This window comes from Polistes fuscatus, unplaced genomic scaffold (genome assembly GCF_010416935.1).
Source record: "Polistes fuscatus isolate 324 unplaced genomic scaffold, CU_Pfus_HIC Scaffold22, whole genome shotgun sequence".
NCBI classification, from domain to species: domain Eukaryota; kingdom Metazoa; phylum Arthropoda; class Insecta; order Hymenoptera; family Vespidae; genus Polistes; species Polistes fuscatus.
The window spans coordinates 2564881-2587520 of NW_025113099.1; the positions used below are offsets into that span (position 1 = coordinate 2564881).

Genomic DNA, 22640 nt, shown 5'->3' on the forward strand with positions numbered 1-22640 from the left:
TACATTATTCAAGAGAACAACGATTGTTTTCCGACTTATAGGTATTTTATTGTGATTCGATGTGAATTATCGTTCGCGCGAAAAATCAATAGTATCGATAGTGACGTCGAATGAAATAGAAGTAACGAAGGAAACTCGGTTAGGTCGTCCTTCATAATCGATCGCGCGAGCATAGTTACAATCGGTGAAGATTATTCTATAATCTTGGGAGAAACGCGTCTCGATAGGAATGGGCATGAAACGGATAACGAGCTTAATCTCGTTCAAGTCTTCAAATATAAATTGTAATTTTTTATAACGCTACCTTTCTTTGTAACTCGCTCCATTTTTTGTTTTCTTTTTTCTCGAGTTAATTAAGATCAGGGTCAAGCCTTTTGACACTCATACAAACGTATCTTGCGAAAGATGATCGTAGCTCGCGTTCGTAATTAAAAAGGAAAAATATAAGGAAAGAATGGGAAGAAGGATAGTGCTAGGATCTCGAGGATTTCGTCATTTCCCGTGATAGTGCTAATTATTAAGGATGTTTGCACCACCTGAGATTAATGCGTCGGCATCGAGTATGCTTCGTGTTTATGCTCCAAGCTATAACAAGAAGAAGACACAGAGAATTAGAGAAAGAAAGAATGAAGGAACGAATATATTACGATGCAAGATTACAAGAGATTAGATCAAACTTTCTAAATCAATTATTATTATTTCTTAATTAACGAAATATTATTTTACAAGTCTATAATCATAGTTATTCGTTTTTCCTTTCTTTCGTTTCTTTCTATTACAGATTACGATCTAAGATCTAACATAAGCTTAGAAACATATTCTTAAGTGTTTCCTTTACCTTTCCAAAAGATGTTTGAATTTATGTATTAAAACGATGATCTTAACTTCTCTCAATTGAAGATACAATCGTGGACGTCGTTCGTTCGAGGTCAAGCACATATTGCGATCGTAAAGTTTGTACTCGATTCACTTTTCATTTGCATAAGATAACTTGTCTCTATGGGGAGCAAGGAGATCTCACGATTTCTTAGCAATCTGTTGTCGTTTGCGGCGTCTTGTACTGGGAGCCTTGAGAAGAAAAAATCATCGCATAAAAATGAACAACGTAGTTACTTTCCCCGTGAAATCGATCTCTCTGTATCGCGATCATCAGGATCTTTCGTGAAATATTGTTTTGCATACTCGTTCAGCATGATAATGGATGAAGAGTACACCTTACTCGTTATTAAGTATACTCTGCTATTTAATCGAGTGTAACCACATAGAATGATAGTTGTGGGTGTGTTGTTAGATTGAACGAGATTGATCTAACATACGACGTGATCGTATCGTTGTTGCATCAGTAAGATCATCGCATTTTTCATCGTGTCCTGTCTACGAACACGACCAGTTCCAGCTTACACATCCCACTATAGTCGATTTTATTCTCTCGATAGGATTCTCGAAAGATTTAAAAGATCGGTGAACGCCACCATGAATAATAATAATAATAATAATAATAACGTACCTCTTAAAATATATACGAGTTTAAAAAATATAATCAAAGGCCACACTTACTCGACCTGATTTATATTTGTCGATAAATTCATGTAATCGAAAAGTTTCAAAGATTTATGATAGCTATGCATACGGTTAATTTTTAATTGAAAGGTCAGATTTTTTATAGACTAACGTAAGTCATTATATCATAAATTGTCATTAAAACGTGCAACAGTTTGATCGTGTTCTCACGTTTCGTTCGCGTATTCATTCGAGATTGAACAGTTCAAAGTTTCTAATCTGATAGTAGTTTATTAAATCGTTCATTCGTCCTCTTTCAATTTCATTTAGGAAAGGAAGTAGGAGGGAAAGATCGAAGAACGCTACCATACGGATAAATCGTAGAATTCATTCCATTATCATATGACGGAATTTGTTAAATATTTAAAAGGACAAGGAGTCCACCTTCTCCTTAACAATTTACGGTGGATAGACTTCCGATCAGACCGGTTTGATCGAAAGAATGACGAAGAAGGTAGCAACGTGGGTATCTTACGTCCGGCCAATAATTAATGATACAATTAAAAAGTACGCGTACTCTTCGGTGCGAAGGATCGTTCATCGTTTTCTCTCGGATAGGAACACATTTTCATCGATTAATCCGAAAGAGGAAATATTCATTCACTGATCTCGACTGTCTTTATCTTTATCACCATCTCTTGTTCTCTTTACTTTTCTCGTTAGTCTCGAAACGTTGAAATATTCTTAACGTTATTACAGGAGAGCACGAAAATGACCCAAAGAACGAACGTAGAGCGCGACTTTTACGAGTTAGAGAGACCGCTGGCAACCATAGTAGTCCTATAGCCACCCGTTAAGCAACGCAAAACGTATTCGAGCGAGTCGACTCGGGAGGATCGCTGAGAAGTTCTTACGAAACGCGACGAACGAATTATGTCCAAGGAGCGAGGATAATGATCTCGAGTGCAATAATGTTTCATCTTGGATAGCGAACGAGGCGCGGACAGTGATTCGAATGGACTCTCCTGGCCAAACGTCACTCTCTTCGATATTCTATTATGGTTCCTAAGTTTAAGCGTTCAAGAAACGTCAAGTATTCGAGTACTTACGAGTTTACCACGCGAATATTTTAATAATCTTACCCAGCGGTTCTCAAATTTGTTCAGTTTTGTATCACATATAGTAAGAATCAAAAAGTATATGTTGCACTATAACAGAATTTCTTTATTGAAAAAAATTTCTTGATTCGATTAAATCAAATCTCAAAAAAATGATTAAGGTTCTAGCTTCTTTTTTCTATCGTTTTTGCAGAGACCGGTTTGATTTCTGGCCTTGAACAGCCCAACTTCAATCGTAATTCATGCATGATTGTGTATATCGATCCATATTGCCACCGATAAGGCGAGTACGATAAGTCGATAGGAACTATCTAGTTAGTTGCGTCAAATACGTTATAAATTATTCTCCGTGCAATGTAACTAGTATTTTTTTTATTTTTTTCTTTCACCAAAGCGTCGGTTGCTTTTATCATGCATATTTCTAATAAATTGTGGATATCTTATCGGCGGATCGCTACGATACGCGAGTTACAACGCTACTGCTCTTTTGTAAGAGAACATGATAGTAGTTTTAACGGGGTACTGGTAAATACTCGTAAAGTAGTAGGGGTTTGATAATAGATCGATGACAACTTCATTGTTCGTTCGATGAAAGGAGAAAGGAAGTGTCCATAAACGAGTAGGTATATTGTAGATGCGTAGCGGTATAATCTTTATTATACTTTATTTACGACGAATATATACGTGTTCGTACAAATAAGCAAAGAAACTTTAACAAGCAGCCGTTTGTTAATAGGTTTTCGTTGAAGAAAACACCCTCGCTTAGTTGCCAACAGAAAAATTAATTTATTTTAATATTTTTTTTTATATATTTATATATATTTACGTGTAAATACTTATTTATACAAAGAGATAGATAGATAAAAAGAAAGAGAGAGAAAGAGAGGTCTCCATCCGACGACCTGTAGATTTTTATTAAAATAACCATACTCATTTAGTTGCCAACCCAATAAATTGTTCTTGACATTTCCTATGATATTTTAATGCAATAGAAGAACCATTGTTCCGTGGCCCATCCCTAAAATCTGAAGTTAAACGTACTCTCATTATTGTTGAACGAGCTGTACTGTAAAAGGCATCGTAGAAAGTTATTTCCACGTCTTCCGTGAAATTATGCATGAGTGGAGGTTGTTTGCGAATACTGAAACGTTTCAATAATTTCAAATATTTCGTTTATTTTCTACGATAATATTTCCACATAATCTTTAACATTATTCGAGGTATTTAAAATAAATCTCTCTTTCTTTCTATCTATTTTTCTTGATTTATATAAATGATAGAGCAGGAGATTGAAGAAACGTTGAGAAAACTAATACCAACGCATTTAGCATTTGTATAACTTCTTTTGACAATGACAATAGATAATTGCAGTAGTATCGTTTGTATAGTAGGCGATGGTGGGTTTTGTGATGCTCACAGTTCCATGGAATCCCCCTTCCAGAAGAAGTGCTTTCCTGCGCGCCGTATAAAACCGGTGAAAGCGCCAGTCGACCCTCCAGACTACCGCACAGTCCGACAGCGACAGGAGCTCTGCCGTGGATTCCACGAGACATACTTAGATTAATTAACAATCATATTCGTGAAAAAAAAAGAAAAATAACGTGATTCGTAAAAAGAAAAAAAGACAAATTCCTAATCAAAGAAACATCGGACGTGCACTCGTGTCATTCATTCACGCGCGATTTTTGTGATTAGGCTAGCTTAGATCAGGTGTGTCATCATGAAGACTATCCTTTCAAGGACTTTGATCGTCGCTTTGATCCTTGGGACAGGAGTGTTGGGATATCCTCCGCAGGAGAGACTTATGCCAGGTAGGCGAAGGATGCATCGTTATTTGTAATTGAAAAAGAAACATATTTGTTAAATATTTTCGCGATTATGTCTTTGTTCTTTCTTTTCTTTTTTATTTGTACAATTATTGCATAGTTCGAAATGGAAATAAAATTTTCGCGATAAAGACATTTCGTAGTCGTATAAAAAGAAAGAAGATGGAGCATAAATTATTTTATTTATCGATCAATAAACACGTAAAAATGACATTCGTAAAATGAATTGTACAAATATTTAGTTATTCGTTTTCTCGGGTTAATGAAAACGCACGATCGGCATTGGGTCGTTTACCAGCATCGATTCTTAAGTCATACACTGTCGATGATTTAAAGTTCACGGCTACAACTTGCACAACGTGCTTCTATAGTTCGAAGTCTAACGAACGGCTTGTTTTGTCAGGATTTACGATTCGTCAATTGGTAAATTATATTTACGATTGATCGTCTATGTCGCGTCTTTATTAATTACAAGGATTTTTCAAGGTAATAATTATGTGCGGTTAATAAAAATTCATCTTCTTTTTAAACGAATATTTTCTATTTTTTTTTTATTTTTTTTTGCACGTGAAAAATCTTCCGTCAATTTCTTTACTTCAACGAAAGTAGAACGCTTCCTTTTACCAAATGGATAATTTTAGTAATCACAGAGAACGTAACTTCTCTAACGCGAAACGTGTCAGTATTCAAAACTGCAGTAGTTTAACTATCTCGTAGATATCACGTTTTAAACCCTCGGTATGATCTTTGCAATCTTAGCAATTGATGAAACCAACAGTGTTCTTTCACTTTCCTTAGCCACACCTTGCGAATATTTCATTTCACGTTAGTTAATGAATAATTAGCGAAAGTTCCTTACGATCTCAAAGATCGAGATTGAAAAATTTAAACGTAATGCGTGTAGGTATGCACTTTTTTCTTGTTTTTCTTTTTTTTTTAATCATGTTTCTTAAAATCTTTCTTGCAACATCTATTTATTAATGCAATGGAGCTCACATTTCTCCGTATATGTACACGACTGATATCGGATCGAACATCGAAAGGGAAGAATTTCTTCTAGGATAGGCTTGAATCAGGATACCATTGATCGTCGGTAATTCACGGTAATGAGGAATCCATCTCGGTGCAGTGCCTCTAATTGCTCTGATTGCACCGTCATCGAGGAAGGTTAAAAATCCTTACGGAGAAGTAGAATCTATTACCAACTCATAACATCGAAATTGGTAGACTCATCGGATCAACTGTTTGTTAGATTTCCTCGATCGATAGATTCTTTGATATAAAAAATAAGAAAAAATAATATTTAAAGGGAAAATAATCTCCTTCATTTATTTACGACGTTGCAACAACGATATTACCACTTTAAAAATATAGATAAAAAAAAAAAAGGAAATTATGATTAACCTTCTCATATTTCAAAAAATTCTTCCAACGTTCGCTCGTTCGCGTTTCGCTGTTCATTGCTGCTGCTATTCAACTCTGTTGTACTTACTTTCTCAAAGGAAGATAATGGTTCCATCGTGATCGGAGCTACGGAGAAATGTGAAGGTCTTTTGAGCGCAGCACGTGAACGTACGAGATGATAGGCGAAGGAAACTCGTGAGTTAGCACACGCGTAGAACTCGAACAATCTTCCTCCTACAATCGCTCGCACCAAAGAAATGTCGACGTTAAGGAAGGATATACTATTTTAGTAGTACATTGGCTGGAAGGTGCGAATAACTGACTTGGTGACGACGATATGGAGTAATAATGGAGAAAATAATAATAATATTAATAACTGTTTAGTTTCTTAGTCAAGTGAGAATACTGGAATCACGTGTGGCACGTGAGTACACGTGCTTTTGCACGTGCTGTTTTTAAGGTCGCGTTGTATCCGATTGGAGAGAGCTATGAACAAGAAAGATAAAGACAGATAGACAGAGAAAATAAGAAAGAAAGATACTAACGTTGTTAAATCTTTCCTCGTACAGATTAATGCCATCGAAGAAGGTAAAGTCACGTGTTTGCTGACTCGGCCGACCGTCTGAAATCACGAGACTATCTCATCTTGTCAATTAACAACAAAGATCGTCTTTTTTATCTGCTATACATCCGTGATATGGTTTTTAAAGGCCACGGTAAACTCATTTGTACGTCTAACATTTTCGTGTTTAATATATCATGTCTAGAAAATTAATACGTAACTTTCAAATTTATGGTATAATATTTTAAGTATATTTCATTTGTGAACTATGCAATTATTTTATCTTCTTAACTTCGTTTATGATTATTTTTACACGTAGCATGATCGATGTCATTGACACTGAACGAGCGTAGATCGACTCATACAAAAACGACGCATACGAAGAACTCTCGAATGCTGCTGGTTCATCGATCTTCGCTTCGGAGAAAGTGTGAGAAATGATAGGAGAATATTGCAATGTTTAAATATAGCGATTCTCATCATAGCGTAGCCAAGAAAAGATCGTACCAACATTACTCGAGCTATCTCTTCGTCATTGACACTGATTTTATTCCTCGTTCTCGCACGTGATCTTTAATTAACTGGTTTTACGTAGCGACTTCGATAATTATGAGGGCGTGAAATACGTTTTACGACATTCGTCCATATATTTATTTCAAGATTTTACCCTCATGGATATCTTTTTCGATCGAGCAATGCGGAATGTAATACGAAATTCTGTGAAACGTTCATTATCTCTTAACGAAGTTATTCCAATCGAAATACTTTAAGGGTTTGAACTAATTAGATACGAAAAGACCATTTCAGGAGAATCCCGTAAAATGTTGATTCATATTTTCGAAACTTTGCTTTTTCTAATGAGACCCGTATCTAATTATTTATACAAAAAAATCTCATATTAATTCCATATTTATTAGCCAGTTTCAGTATCTTAGCAATGATCGAGTTTCGCCGGTTTTTCGTACCCACTTTGTAAATTCAAGTTAGATGGAATTCATAGAAATTCTCGTTAATTAACCCAACCGAGCAGGCATTGTTTTTACGAGAGAATAGAAAGGATAGAAACGTGACCACCGGTCTTCCTGTCCGCGTCCAGATTTTTCGTGGCTCGTTCGTTTGTCGTAGATAATTCTCTTGGGAGTATTCGATATAGAAGAAAGCAAACGAAAAAAAAAAAAAAATAGGAAAAATTCGTGCTAATGCTATCGTCGTGGGAATCGTATTGATTCAAACGTCAACTTTTGAGCGACAGTTTCGAGCGTCCAAAGTGTTATTAGAGTACGTGGGGCGTATGTTAATTGGTGGCAAACGCGACAGCATAAGAGCAGAAAGTAACCCCCTGGAGATTCGAATCCAGATCCGAGTCAAGCAATTAACAGTTGTCGAGTCGTTAAATCGTATCACGTTTTGTACGCTGATCAATCTCGTTGTTTCTAAATTTGTTAGAAAGAGAAAGATAGAAAGATGGGGGTGAAATGGTCAGATACGTCCGGTTTAATAAACTTTTTCGATTATTTCATAAACAGAAACATTCTTTCCGACCAATTATGAACCATATATTATCTAATGTTCTCCAATAAATTGCCAAAGGCAATGCTCTTTCTTTCATTCGGCTCTTTTTTTACTTTTTTCTTACTCGAAAAAAGAGAAAAAAGAGAGAAAACGCGCATAACGCGTATTATATCTTGTCAACGTTGGTAACAATGATACTAATGCAATATTTTAAAAATCTACGCTCGTATTTTCTCATTAAAAAGAAAATTGTTCCTAAATTGAAAGTGCTATAGTCACATATACACATACATTTATTATATCCGTATATATTCTCGCGAGAATTTAACCCTCGTGCTCCGTAATACGTATTGAGAATGAAATACCTAAGTTTGAAATTCACGGATAAGAAATGGCAAATCGAGTCGAGCATTTTTAGTAATTAAATAGACTTAGGCTACGCTACGAACTCTAATGATTTTCGTATATCGCGCGCGGTAAAAGGAATAAGATATTATTACGAGATAACTGATGTATTACATGATCTATCATGCATCCACGTAATCCACGTGGTTGTTCCTACCCTCGGGAGTCAAGAAATCCAATGGACGTATGTGGGACAACGAAGCTATCTTTCTTTCTCTTTCTCTCACGTTTCAGTGAACGTGTCTTAGATTCCTAGCGGCTTCCGACGTTAGATCAACCTCAATCTTAACGTTCTACTACTGTCCGGTAGTTTTAGATTAGGCTTTTTTTTTTTTTTTTAGGAATATTTTACGACGACTTCGAGGTGAGAATGTTCGTAAATGTTAGTCAGTATACTCTGATCGTATATACGCGATTGGTCGGCTAAGTGAGTTGAATTCGCGCCATAAAAGCACCTTCCCCCTCACACACCATTATACAGAATTCACGTGCTCGAGAGCGTGGCGGCCGGTGCACCGTTCGATGCACGTGACGCGCGGTGCAACGTGGTCACGTGCTCATGCAAGCCACCGGCCTTTGCTTGTGTTCTATAGTTCGAAAGGGAACGCGATAACGTCGCGACGGGTTAACCGCGGAACGCTAAGTGTTTCCTTCCTTTTCCGACTAGCCGCAAAAGATTTCTTACTTTTTCCTTTACCTTTTTATTGTTTTATTTCTTTTTTTTTTCCCTTCCTTCTCCTTTTTATACTCTCATAAATCTTCAACTATAAAACATGACCGTGATTGCTGTGACATATATTTGTCTACATAGAAATATTTATTATACTTACGGTTTTCGTTCGGTATAATATTATTATAGTATAGAGTAGAGATTAATATTTGATTATTAACAATTTTCTTGTTTTCAATTTGTAAGTACTATAGTTGCATATATACATACTATTATACATTTGTGCTGTTCAATTATAAATATAATATTGAGAATAATTAGAAAATTATATAGAATAAATTCAAATGATATTTTGTTATTTTTATTTCTAGTTTTCAGTAGTATATACTTTTTGATGTAGAAAAAGACGAATCAGAAGTATTAGGAAGCGTCTGTTGTTCGTAGTGTCGGTCGAGTTCGTTTTCTAGGTCGGTCTAACACCACGCCTAATAAGTAATTACGTTTATTGAGCGCTTAGAAAAGCCGACGTTGGTGTGTTCAACAATCGGAATGCGGTCTTATTCCCTGTCGATCGTCTAAAAGCAGTAAGAGTTCTAACGCTATTTCCGAGTCGATCTTTCGTTCTTTCCCGAAACGACAATTGATTTATTTGAAAAAGAGAAAGAAAGAAAGAAAGAAAGAGAGAGAGAGACAAATAGATATGTTATTCTTATCCACCACCATAGGTGAAAACGATCGTAATTATAATTATATACCTATATTAGCGAGCGTCATGTTACGTCGATTTCAACGACAAGTTTTCTAAGACAGTTTTAACCATTTTCGGTGGTGAGAACGCGATGTCCAACATGATATGAGAAAGAGAGTGAGGAAATAAAAAAACGCATCGTTTTCCTCGCACTATAAGAGTGAAATTGAGAGATTACGTGGAGGATCATACCTTGTTCGTCTTCTCGTATAAGACGAGAACCTCGTTCGCCATCAAAGAACTTCCCGATATATAGAATTTTCACCTTATGTTACTAACTTCTTTTCTTAATCGGTCGGGTTTGATGTTGGTCCGATTATATGAGCGGAAGTTACTGAAAGATGTTTTAACTTTTATAAATGATCTAACGTTCTCTTTGAAACCATTTTTGAACATAGATAGAAAGGAGAGAGAGAGAAAGAAAGAAGGAAATGCATCGTTGTTTTTAGCGATGTTCGAAGAGTTCGATGTTCCAGTCATCCTTGAATGCAAGGATGCCATCGTGTTCAGCCCGAACAAAGAGTCGAAGACGACAATGAGCAAGCTGTTAAGTATTCGAAAAATTCGCACCCACGTTATTTCTCATTCTCTTACGGTCACGAGACGAAGGGATTCTCATTCTTGTTCTCTTCTTCCCTTCTCTCTCGTTCTCTCTATTTATTTCTTTCTCTCGGGGACATCTTGTAAAACGACATTCCATGGTGAAAGGATAAATAGCGTGGTCGCTAAAAGTTACCGAATTTATAAGCTGGCGATCGTGGGTGTGTCCGGATGATTCCACTTACGAAAACAACTTTAATGGAAGAGGAAAGTTCGAGATTCGAAATCAGACATTTAATTTGTTGAAAGTGTACCTTTTTTATGCGCGTGAACGAATTTAATTGGATTTTAAATGCAGATCTATACGTAAGCTCTTTCGAAGGAATTTTTCAAGAAGAAGAAATCATTTTACGAGCTTACTTATTATACCGGTATTTAATTAATGAGAATAGACGAGCAAACATAAACCGCGTTAATGTCCTATCGTAACGTCGGAAACATGAAGAAATATTTTACGACAATTTTCTACCCTTCACACCATATCACTTCGTAGTTAGTTTTATCAAACTATTCGTGTGTTTTGCTTTTGATTAATCAATGAAACTATAGATCAGTTCACGGTTGTTCTTATATTACTGATAATTACGCTTATAAATCAAATGTTTCCATCGATAGATCGCGTCTGCCAATAAATATTTATTAATTTTACGTTAATATGGCCGTTAGATTAGCTTATAAATAAATAAACCGCAAATAAATCTTCGGTTAACCGATAGCAATCGTATAAAATAATTCGAGTGGTAGAACGATCGAACGCGAATACTTTAACCTATTCGGTTTAAAGCTGTGCTAGCGGACAAATCGTGCTTCGTTTCACGACAGTTACGATCGTTCGTGGTCGATGTCCGTACTTGTTTAATTAGTATTATTACTAGGGATAGTCGTCGGTTTTCTTTGCTGATGATTTTCAATGAGATTAATAGCGTGTATTGAAAGGCATACGTGGCAACAGCAATTGATGGTGATGGTGGTGGTGGTGATGGGGAATATCTATTTTTTTCATTGTTTTTTTTTTTTGTAAAGAACGAATTATTTCTAGGTCAACGACGTTGGCGAACAAGTGTACACTTTCATACGTAATACCTTTTAAGTGCTGGAAAATCGTTTCTTATTTCTCAATTAACTCGGACGTATGGAAGGAAAGAGAAAAGAAGAATGTTAGAAACGATCGAGCTTGGTACACATTGTTTTTTGTCCGCGGTTAAGGCGTCGCGCATTTCGATGGTGAGAGGTAAAGGAAAATATGTGAGAGGCGAGAGTGTCGCTTGTAAGAGACAAGAAAAATCACCCAGAAGAAGAAACTCGAACGGGGCCTTTTTTTTTTTATTTTTTTATTAGGAACAATGCAATATTTCTTACTCTCTTTCTTTCTCTCTTCTCGATTTTGCAATAGAAAGAGAAAGAGACGTTGTTATTCTTAAACGTACTTATCGCATTTGTTAACAAAACTGTACAAATATTTTGTTACGTTAGGTATTCGTAAAATATCGTAGCATTCCGCTACGCGTTGTTATCTAAAAGCTCTACTTGCCTAGATCAAACCAAATTTTTTTAGTAACAAGGCCATGGTCTTGCTAATATTTTATTAGATCGTTTCTCGAGGAAGAAAATAAATAGAGACATTTTTTTTAAATTGCCAAGTGGATTATGCATGTCATTTATGAAAAGCGTTAGCCCGATCTTATATATGAATGCACGTCGATAAATATTTTATTGCGATCATAGTTCAAATACGTTTTAAATCATTCGAAGGTCCTTAGAAAGTAAAAGCCCAGTGGATATTGCCAATTGATAGAATTATTTCTTCTTTCTCTCTCCTTCTCTTTCATTTTCTCCTCTCCGTAGAGAAACGTTCAAACCTTCGTAGGATTTCTATCCTAGAATTACAAGACGATGTCGTCCTAGGTTGAGAAAAACTAAGCATTGAGAAAAAACTTCTCGAAGCGTATCAATAAATTATGTCAGTTCAGGTGTCGCGAACTCTTGCTCGTATATTTTACGTAATAGAAAAATTCGGAATGTGGATAGAAATCGATGATTTACAGAAGTCTTAAGCTCGCGCATTCGTTGTAATTAAAAAAGATCTCGTTATCGCGATGTTCGATAATCGTTTTCCGACTACGTGGGTAAATATGATCGTTATAATTTATTATCGAAATAAACTTCACTCCTAGTAACGAGATGTTTCCTCTCTTGGCAAATCATTTTCGTCTCGATCATGAAAATGAATGCGTTGAAAAGTTAATAGAAGAATTCCTAACAGGGCTTACGACCTTTCGGTTGGAGCACAATATCTGCTAGTAAATGAAGCGTAAACGATTGGAGCGTAAGTATTACGTGGGGGAGTGCGTACGCAAATAAGGTACATATGTATGATATCTAATCAAAGCAATCGTACACTCTACAAATGTATTTATCTAAATGTACAGATATATCGGGTGCATTATGATACGCGAGTAATAATTATGAGAATTTTCTTTAGTTATATTTTGAAATAATACCATATGTTTGTGTTACATAAGAAAACAATTTTATTTATGTAAATTATTTTTTTTTTTCTAGATATATTTTATATATTTTTGTCTGTAGATCCAATCAATCCACCCTTTAAGAGTAACGAGAGATATTATACCCTGTAGTTTTTTTTCGCGGAGTAGAATAAAGCGCCGATAAGAAAAAAAAGAAGTTTCCTCGTCTCAAAAGGAAAAACTAAAATCGTTGTTTCGCAAGCAAGCACGTAACGTAGCAGCGTCGCGCTCCTGGCAATCGTATTTTTACCCTTACGTTGCTTATTTATTACACAGGTAGACGGAGAACGTTCCAGGCGCGTTTGCCACCGTGGCCACGCTTTTATTTGCTCTCCTGGTCGCGACCGATCGTAAATTCGAACAGAAGGTGGTGCTTCGAATGCGTTAGACCGTATTAGATTTGTTCGCTTTTGTAAAACTTTATTCTTAAACTCTTTCATTATTTTTCTATCGATTTTATCTTTATACCATTCAATACGAACTTTTCATTATTTTCTTCGTTATTACTTCGATGAATCGGCACTTTCTTAAAAGCATTGATACATGTTCCGATTTCGATTAGCCAAACGTATAATTACTCTACTAGCATTGCTGTAAAAGTTACATTTTTAAATTGATTTATTTTCCCTTTCGTACGGTCGCGTTATTTAAGAAAGAAACATAGACGTAGTGGGAGGAAATATAGATTATAGAAAAAAAGAATCGAATAAATCGTTGTAGAGGAATCGCGTGGAAGATCAGTGGGAAACGACGAAGAGTTGAGCAAGTCTCGCAAACATTGCTACACATAGTACTCTCTTGTAATTACACGTGGATATAGGCTCCGGTTTCAAGTGTGTCTAAAGCCTGTCGCGCAATAAAGTATCATCGAGAATTTATAACGGCTTGCAAAACGATCAACGCGGATAAGCATCTTCAAGAGTATCGACGAAGAGCAAAGAAAAGAACAAAAAAAGTAAAACGAAAATAAAACAACTAGAAAGGGAGAGGGAGGGGGGGAAGAAAGAAATAGGCGGAGGAAAAAAATGGATTCTAATCTTCTAGCTCGTTAGAGTTCTTCCGAAGTAGACCGTAACGATCTGTGCCTCGTCTTAATTATGTCGTCAAGAGTGAACTCATCATTCTTCTGTCACTAATTAATAAGAGTTACAAAAGGGGGGACGGGGGGAGGGAGAAAATAAATGAGTAGAAAAAGAAGAAGTTAAAGAAAACTCGTAATAAACATCGCGGTATCGTCCGAGATTGTTTGTGACCCGTGTAATCTTTCTCTCAGGTTAATTCTAACAACTAATTGGCAGGAAAGTCGAGGTAGCACATGGCGGTGATAGTTAACGACCGGTATAACGCAAATTCGTGCGATATTAGAAGAAAAAGAGAAAAGAAAGAACTCGCGTAGCCTCTTAAAAAGACACTGTCGACTTAATGCCGTTACCATGAAGAAGAATATACACGTAGTATATATATAAAATAAAAAAAAAAAAGTTGGTACGGTACTCGGGGTCGTTGCATCGGTGCCGAGTTATTTCGAGAGCGTTGTGAACTTTAAACGTTCCGTCTTGGGTTAGCCAAGTCCTTGAATCGAATATTTCTTCGAGTTAACTATTCGTGACTCGTTTCGATACGACCCTCTGTAAAAGTCATCGCGATTTGAACACCTTCCACCTTTCCTCTTTTATATTCCTTTTCCATATTTTCTTTCTCCTTTACGCTAACGATCAGATGTTGATTCTTCTTACGGGACTCCTCTTCGCGTTTCTTTCGATCACGATAAAAAGAGATAGATACAATGAGGATACACGCGTATAGAAAGAAATAACGTCGTGCATGTTTATCTTTGTTTTCCAAGCACCTTTTAATTGGCTCGTAGGATAATACCACCTCGTTATGTTGAATCTAATGATCGATATTTACGACTACCCACGCGATTCATGACTTTTCAATACGATTCCAAGATTTCCAAGAATCTCCGATTTTGGAGAAATAAAGAACTAACATTATTTGTTCTAAGATTTACGTGAGACTCGTGGACCTTAGATGGAAGAAACTTTTGTATCTCGATTTTTGAGTCGTGCGAGTATACGGAATGTTATGCTCGTTGCATTGTTCGTTATTACTACCTTCGCTAGGGAACCGTAAAAACTATCTAAGAGATTTATGTACTCTCAGTTATCTATCTCCAGTCTCCTTGCTCGATCGACTATCGATCGATACGCTTGACGATCCTCGTCTCGATCGGAGAGATCAAAAAGAGTCAGTACTGTTCAGGAAGAATTTCAACGTTCTTTATCAAAGCCCACGTCGGATTAGACAATGATCTCAACTGTTCGAGCTATAAAGAAAAAATTTTTAAACGATATTCCATCTGTCTTGTGCTGTGTCTCTAAGTCGATTGTATTGTCACGTTTTAAAGGTGCATTTTAAATCGAAATGCAAATGAAATCTTTGACAATTTTTAATAGCAATCAAATCAAGTAATATTAACATACAATAAATCTATTTGTTAGGTAAATCAAAATTGTACACATTTCAACAAATATTTGATTGATTAAATGTGAAATACTTGAGACCATTTTTTAAAATTCATTCGAATATGACACTAAATTAATAACAATTACAAACACCGTATTATTTACAGAACAGTGTATTAAATGGTAGCCGCTTTGATAGTAGAACGAATATAAATCAACCCACCCACACGTAGTAGGTACTCGATGATATTAAATTCAATGACTTCAAATCCCCGACCATGTTAATCAACTTAAGAATAAATTCTCTGGTGCAAGTACTCTAACTCGCAACAGCGCGTGACGATATTCTTGGTTAGAGAAACGTAATCGCGTTTGTTCAAACGGAAAGTAGTAAGAATAAAAAAGAAAAGAAATAATGCGAATTCTCTTTTATCGATCACGGTGACTTTTTTCCGATTTGCCAACCTCGTAACATTTCTTTCGAAAGTAATTTCGGCATGGCAACGAAGCGATTGAACTATTGTTTTTTCAGACGAAAGTTTGTTAACGATCAAAATACAGTGGGATCGATGGAAGTCTTTTTTTTTTTTTATGGATAAAAAGTCATGCGTAAATAGTTTGGTTCTGTTAGTTTGAAATCGAAGCCTATCGTAAAACTTCGTATTGAGGAATAAGTCGTGGCAACGATAGCAGCAACCGAACGCAACAATTTATCTCGTAAAATCGTAGTTCGTCGAATATATAATGCCGATAGTTTCGCAAATTCTTGACCAGCAATCGAAATTTCACCTTTTTTTATTTTATTTTTGTATTAACGAGTAGGCCGCGTTATCGTTCGTTGGAATGGTTCACGACGGTGATTTTCGAAAATGATACGAATACTAGAACCCATAGAATCTAATAATGGGTTTGTATCTTGGAATTGAATATTCTAACGATAAACTTTTAGTTTTGTTAGAAGAAAAATAAAGCTAAAAACAATGTTCAGGATAAAAGTAACGCGCGTGTAACGTCATATCTCAAGAGTAACCGCGGATTATTTCTCAACGGCAAGTTCGTGCTTTGCAGGACAAGTTTTTTTTTTTTCTAAAGCGTTCTAAACTCGGGAGTCAGGGACCATTTCGGTATCGGAACGAAGTTTAAGCAATCGTCGGCACGTCCAACGCTTACAGATGGATAGATACGTTGACTGGAACTCGACAAGAGGAAAAGAACGCCCACCGGTGAGCGAAGGTACCCTACCAGGGAACGGAATGGGAGACCCGGCACCAATCCTTTTTCAATTGGCAGCAAACGTCCCAGATCGGAGGCACGTGATCGATCGATCACGTGCGACACGTCGGGTGTGCGTGTGCGTAAACGCGTGCGCTCCTGCACGTTACGGTGAAGGGTTCGGCGAACGTGTGCCAAGATTTAACTACGTCGACACGGATTATTTAATCGCCAACTAATCCGATATCAATCCTCTAATTTTACTCGGCTACGTGAGATTCTATAAAACTCGGCTTTCGTATTTTGCAAAAACATGTATCTAACTCATTTTGAATTCGAGCATGATCGTTTTGCAATTACGTTTTCCGTACGTGCCATGCTCGTATGCCACGCGATCATAAAAGATAGAAATAATAGTATCGGTTCGGTTTGAAAATGATACATCAATATTGACTCTTTTCTTTTTCTTTTTCTTTTCTTTTTTCTCTCATTCTTTCACTTCGTTCTTATCGAGGCTTCGAAAGTTTACGCATAAATCGTATTCCGGAAAAAAATAATCATAATTATCCTCTCGGTAAGCAAGATTTATCTCTAATTTCGTACGTCCCCTTCCAAAGGTAAAATCAATTAACGAGTAATTCCCTTAGAGCGATCACGTATCCGATCGAGACAGGGAGCTTAATGAGACCCTTCGAATGGAGACGAGAGAGCCGTGTGGCGCTTACATCCAAACGGATTTACCTTCTAGAAATGGAGCCTACGTTGATTAACATGTCATAGTTCGAGAATGCGAATGCACATTACATATGGAGTAAGTCTTATACGAGAAGGGATATCGCAGCTGGACGTAGTACTACTGTTTGCATAAGACTCGTTAGATTAATGATTGTTGCGTGGACGTATTGGTATGTTCTTTAAAACTTGAAATGTGAAATTGCAATCTACGATAGAGGTCGTAACACTGAGAAGGATTGAATAATGAAAAAAATGAGAAATATTTGTTAACGGAAAAATAAGAAAAAAAATATATTGATTAATACTTTCTATAAAACTATATTACATTTGTACGGTTACAATAAAAGTCATAGAAATCGAGATACTAAACTATATAAAATGACGTTTTTTCACGCAAACTAGTAGCACGCTCGGTTAGACTTACTTTTAATTGCTAACCATAGAGATATCATCGAGCGATTCCCTCCTGTTAGAGCAATTCGGTGATAAATCTTAACGACCATTCCCTTATTTTCCTTTAAGTGCTGTACCAGTCGGCATTTCTCTATTGGACGAACGCGTAAATCGTTCCTGTTGTATTCGTCCGTACTGGTGTGTAATAAAAATCTTATTCCCCCTTGAAATTTCTCTTAGAGTCTAAGAGACTTCCTTTTTATGGACCGTGAGATGATTGGCAGTCCATAAAATATAATATATCTTATCGAAGTTATTTCATAATTATTCATTTTCTCGATCACTGTCGCTCAACTTTAAATTTCGTAACTTCTAAATTGCAAGAAATTTCGGCATAGTCGATCGATTTCTACAAGTTTATGGGACGTTTGAAAATAATTCTAAAGTTTTTGTTCTTTTTCTCTTTCTTTTTAATACAATGAATTCTCGTTCGAGAAGAATAGACGGCAGCAACCTATCGTGTGTTTATGTGGTTTCACCTGAGATACAAGAAAACGATAAGAAGCGTTCGATTTCCGGGTGGGTATGTTGCGGATATCGTCGAGAACAAGCATGCGAGATCTCGCGGGAGTAGAACGCGACGATGTAACCCGCTCGTAAAATTTTTTCCCCTTCATATTTTTATATCTCTCTTTTTCCTCTTTCGTTTATTTTGACCCTCGTACGAAAGGAATTCTATTGTCGTGCATAAATAACGCTTTCATAGTCTCGCGTCAGATTCGTTGGTCGCTTTCTCGGCCGGGTCACGCAAAAGCATTTGACCTTTAGTCGTGGAAAAAATAAGAAAGAATTTTTGCGCGTATCTGTTCGGTACGATCTGCTGATTCTTCGGTGAAACCTTCGAATGTACGCATACGTAAGTATGTAACATAAGTACCCATATATTTATTTCATAGCAAGAAATCCGTTTGCATCTCGTAAGACTTTTTTTCTCCCGTCGCAAATATTCCGATTAATTTTACTCCTAGGAAATCATTTGCGGCAGTTAAATATGAAGAATCTTACATCCGGTTAAAATAAAATTGAAAGAGAGAGAATGAAACGGTTGCCCGTTGGTTGTTATTAGTTTATTTCCCGTTAGTTCGCGTTTAACTCTTACAACTGTGCGTTTACTTCGTCCGCAAGAAACGCGCCCGGTATCCCGACCCGGATGCAATTCCTTCGTTGCATTTACAACCGCCATATTAGTATTATGCGAAAAAATAATGTCTCGTTGTTTTAAAGAAGCCGTATATATGAATATATATTTTTTCTTGATTTGTGAGATTAATTAAAAGAGCATAGAAAAGGTTGTTCATTTCAACGCGTGTTACTTTTCGTGGGTGATTCGTAAAGAAAAAGCACGAAAGCCAGATGGAAACCGAGAAATTCCTATTAAATCTTTCAGTTGTCCTCTTCTTCTTCTTCTTCTTCTTCTCATTCTCGAGAGAATCTTTAATCTCATCGTTGCGATCACAGAAAGCAGATGGTAGGATGACGACGATAAAATCGATCTTCTCGTTCGTTGCGTCTGTGCGTTGTCGAAAGTGGTCATTAAAAGTGATTAGAATATAAAGTCAATCGGGGGAAAAATTGTTGTAGAGGAAATTGAATGTATTTTTTAACGATTTCGAGATTGCTCCTGAGAGCCGAAAGGCGGAAAATCTCATTCGGTGCAATCTCAGTCGTAATTTAAGCGATCATTATCTTTCGTGAATTATCCTAGACGATTAAAGAAAAATTAGGAACTCTGAGAGTAGGTACTTACATGCGTACTTACTTGAATATTTTCTTAGCGAGTTCATTACTCCTTGAAAAGGTAGGTGTACCTTTCGAATAAAATCATGGTGTAATAAATAGTAGGGGGAAATAGGTGACGCATAAATCCTCGTGATGGACATGCCACAATGCACGGACATTGGACATTAATTAATACGAATGTAAAGTTGAAAAGACGTGGCGTATCGAACGCACGTGCAGCTAGAGCTTTATCGTTGATATTTCTTAGGACCGACTGGTAAGTAGATATGTGCCAATGCCTTATAGATAATTACATCAATTACCGTACGTATAGACAGACGGACAGATAAACAGACAGACAGACAGTCAGGGAGAGAGAAGAGTCCAGGGAAGGTTTCATGCGAATGGAACATTGGCACGCGTAGTACTTCATTTGGGGGCAAACGAAAAGTCCAGTGAAAAATAACACTCGTACCTTTAATTAACGCAAACTCGTGAGATTTATAATGAACAATCGATATTAATCAACGTAGAAGAAAAAAAAAGAAAGAAAAATAGGGAAAATGGTTGACAGGGTGGAGAAAGATCGAGATCGCGAGAACTCTCGAAGAAATATTTCGTTTATATCACCTGTCTATCTATCTTTTTATCTACCCGTCTATAGGAGATATTTGGAATCGAAATCCAAACGCAATTAGACTTTAAATATTCCTTCTGTCCAATTATAAGGCAACGTGTGGTATAAGAAGGCCGATTACATCGTACTTCGCTAAAGAACGAACTCGGTGTCTAATGATAGACTAGTAATGCTTGTGCTGCAAGCCCTGCTTTCGGTCTATTCGTGTTAGCCTGTCGTAACGTTGCGGTAACGCCGTACTACGAAATTATCGTCGATGGACAACAATGGCGTTTGTAATTATAAGTATAAGGCTAGTCGGTACGAGCGTCGCGCGAAACCTTCGTTCTAGGTAGAATTCAACGTTTCGGTCGTAAGCAATAAAATTTTTCTTACGTCTTGTTTCTAAGGTGTCCGCACGCGGTCTTATTCTCCATCATCGGCCGAGAAAATTATTTTTCCCGCGTTACAGTTGGAAAGCCAAGAGCGTTAACAACGGCGTAAAAATCTTTTTACGATGCCACGCTATCTGCTCTTTTAATCTCCTTAGACAACGGCGCTTTTACTTTCTTCGAGAGAGAGAGAGAGAGAGAGAGAGAGAACTGTCGCGGATCACCGAGTCTTTTTATTATTGAAAATAAATATTACCTTTCGTCGGTTTCTTTTTTTTTATTTCATTCATTTTTTACTTTATTCGTTTTTGAGGAAGATCAAGGGATAGTTTTTTTATTTTATATTTGTGTATATTATTAAAATCTGTTGGACAAATAAACGGGGAAATGTGTCTCGCGAAAATGTATTTCAAAATGAACTCTTACAATATCTTTCTCGCGATTAGTCGTTCGTCACGATTGAGAAACTATTAAGTTCGGACTTTGTTCTTTTCTAAATCCTTAATTAAATTGAACCGTGATACGATTTCCGAACGATCGCGTTTAACGCTTTCTAACGGGCCTTCTTTCTCTTCGTTTAGAAAAATGGAAGATTTGCTTTGGTCCTTTTGTTTGCCGCAATTATTCCGTGAAAACGTGTTCATTTTTTTTCATTCGATCGAATTAGGAACTGTCAGGGAACAAGTAAACTACGTCAATCACGGTTTAGCATGAAATCGGGACAATGTGTCGCTATGATAAATAACAAATTAGATAAATCCAATGAAAGGAATAATTTGGACGTGTTACAAATAAGGTGACGTCTCTAATCATCCTCTTTCCGCTTGGTTTACTCGCCAATCTCTTTCTCGAAGCAACACTTCTGTCAGTCATATTTCAACAACGTACATTCGTAATACTACCCACGCCTCGTCTCGCAAACCATGTAATTCATGGAGGATAATGTTCGTAAGAAAAGTGATATCCTGTAACTATTCGCGAATCGTTACATCCACACACGTGCGAGAAATACTCGTAAGATCTATTCGTCGATCTATCACCATTGCAAGTCGATCTATTTGCCGGCATTTATAAAAGATTCGCCAGCTGGATCGTTTTAACAATGATCACGCGAGAATTAATTACAGCATGAAGCGACGAAATACGCTATTAGATACGGTTATCTTTTCATTTTCCTTTCTATATCTAATCCACAAAGGCACTCACAAATATACGCAAACATAAACCTTCTAAACAGATGCAAGACGATCATCGGTTCTGCATCATCGTCGCTGTCGTCTTCTAAATTCTCGTTTCGTCCGATCGTGCAGACAAAATCGTGTCACGAGTCGCAATTGCTAAACCAAAGTTTCGTGTCGCCTCGATGATTGGCTAATCACGAGCAAGCAAGCAAGCAAGCAAGCAAGCATTCAAGCAAGTAAGCAAGCTGTCACCATGTTTCGTTATGGGAGTGGAATCGATCGACGTTTTCGGAGAAAGTTCATTTTTTTTTTTAGTTTCCAAACGATTCCGAACGTATCGAGATCGAACGAGTATCAACCTCTTTCGATGTTTCACCTCTTCTTCACCCCCCTCCCCCCACCTTTTCCACATTCTTCTCCTCTTTCATAGCAAATATCTTTTCAGTTGGAACGAGTAGAGCTACCGTACTTCGTTTGATCTCTCAATCGTGATCTTGCAGCTCCTTGTCGATAGGTTGACTGACACCTGTATAATTACCATCTCCCGAGTTATATAGTATATCTCGAGAGATAAGTTTTCCATATGAGGTTGCTGTAAGAGAAAATCAATGAAAGAAAGTCCTTATTTATTTTTTATCTGTAGAATTTAATTGAATGAAAATTTATTTTTTTTAATTATATTTTTTCTTCGTTTTTTTTTTTTTTTTTTAATTTATAGGAAGAGGAAGAAATGACAGAATATTATTACAGATGAGATTGTCTACGCATACGTAAATAGTATTCTAAGAAAGTAATCTAGGAGGCGACAGAGAGATACGACAATTTCATAATTCTCATCATCTTTTACTTTAAAAAATCGAGAATACGTGCTCTCTTCGAGGATTACATACTTTCTCTTTTTCGACTTGCATATCATATGTTTGTGTATGTGTATACGGATATACGAGTATGTGGGATCAAGTACCTTCATGTTAAATAAAATAGACATTCG

At 36.7% G+C, this 22640-nt stretch overlaps 1 protein-coding gene across 1 annotated transcript in view; it reads left to right on the forward strand.

Moving 5' to 3' along the window:
- The first annotated feature begins 3877 nt into the window (after window positions 1-3877).
- Window positions 3878-22640, forward strand: part of LOC122518012 — a 48959-nt gene continuing 30196 nt past the window's right edge. The window contains exon 1 of the mRNA XM_043636655.1: window positions 3878-4429. Coding sequence (XP_043492590.1) covers window positions 4339-4429 — 91 coding nt within the window. The 5' untranslated portion in view covers window positions 3878-4338. The remainder of the gene's footprint in view (window positions 4430-22640) is intronic.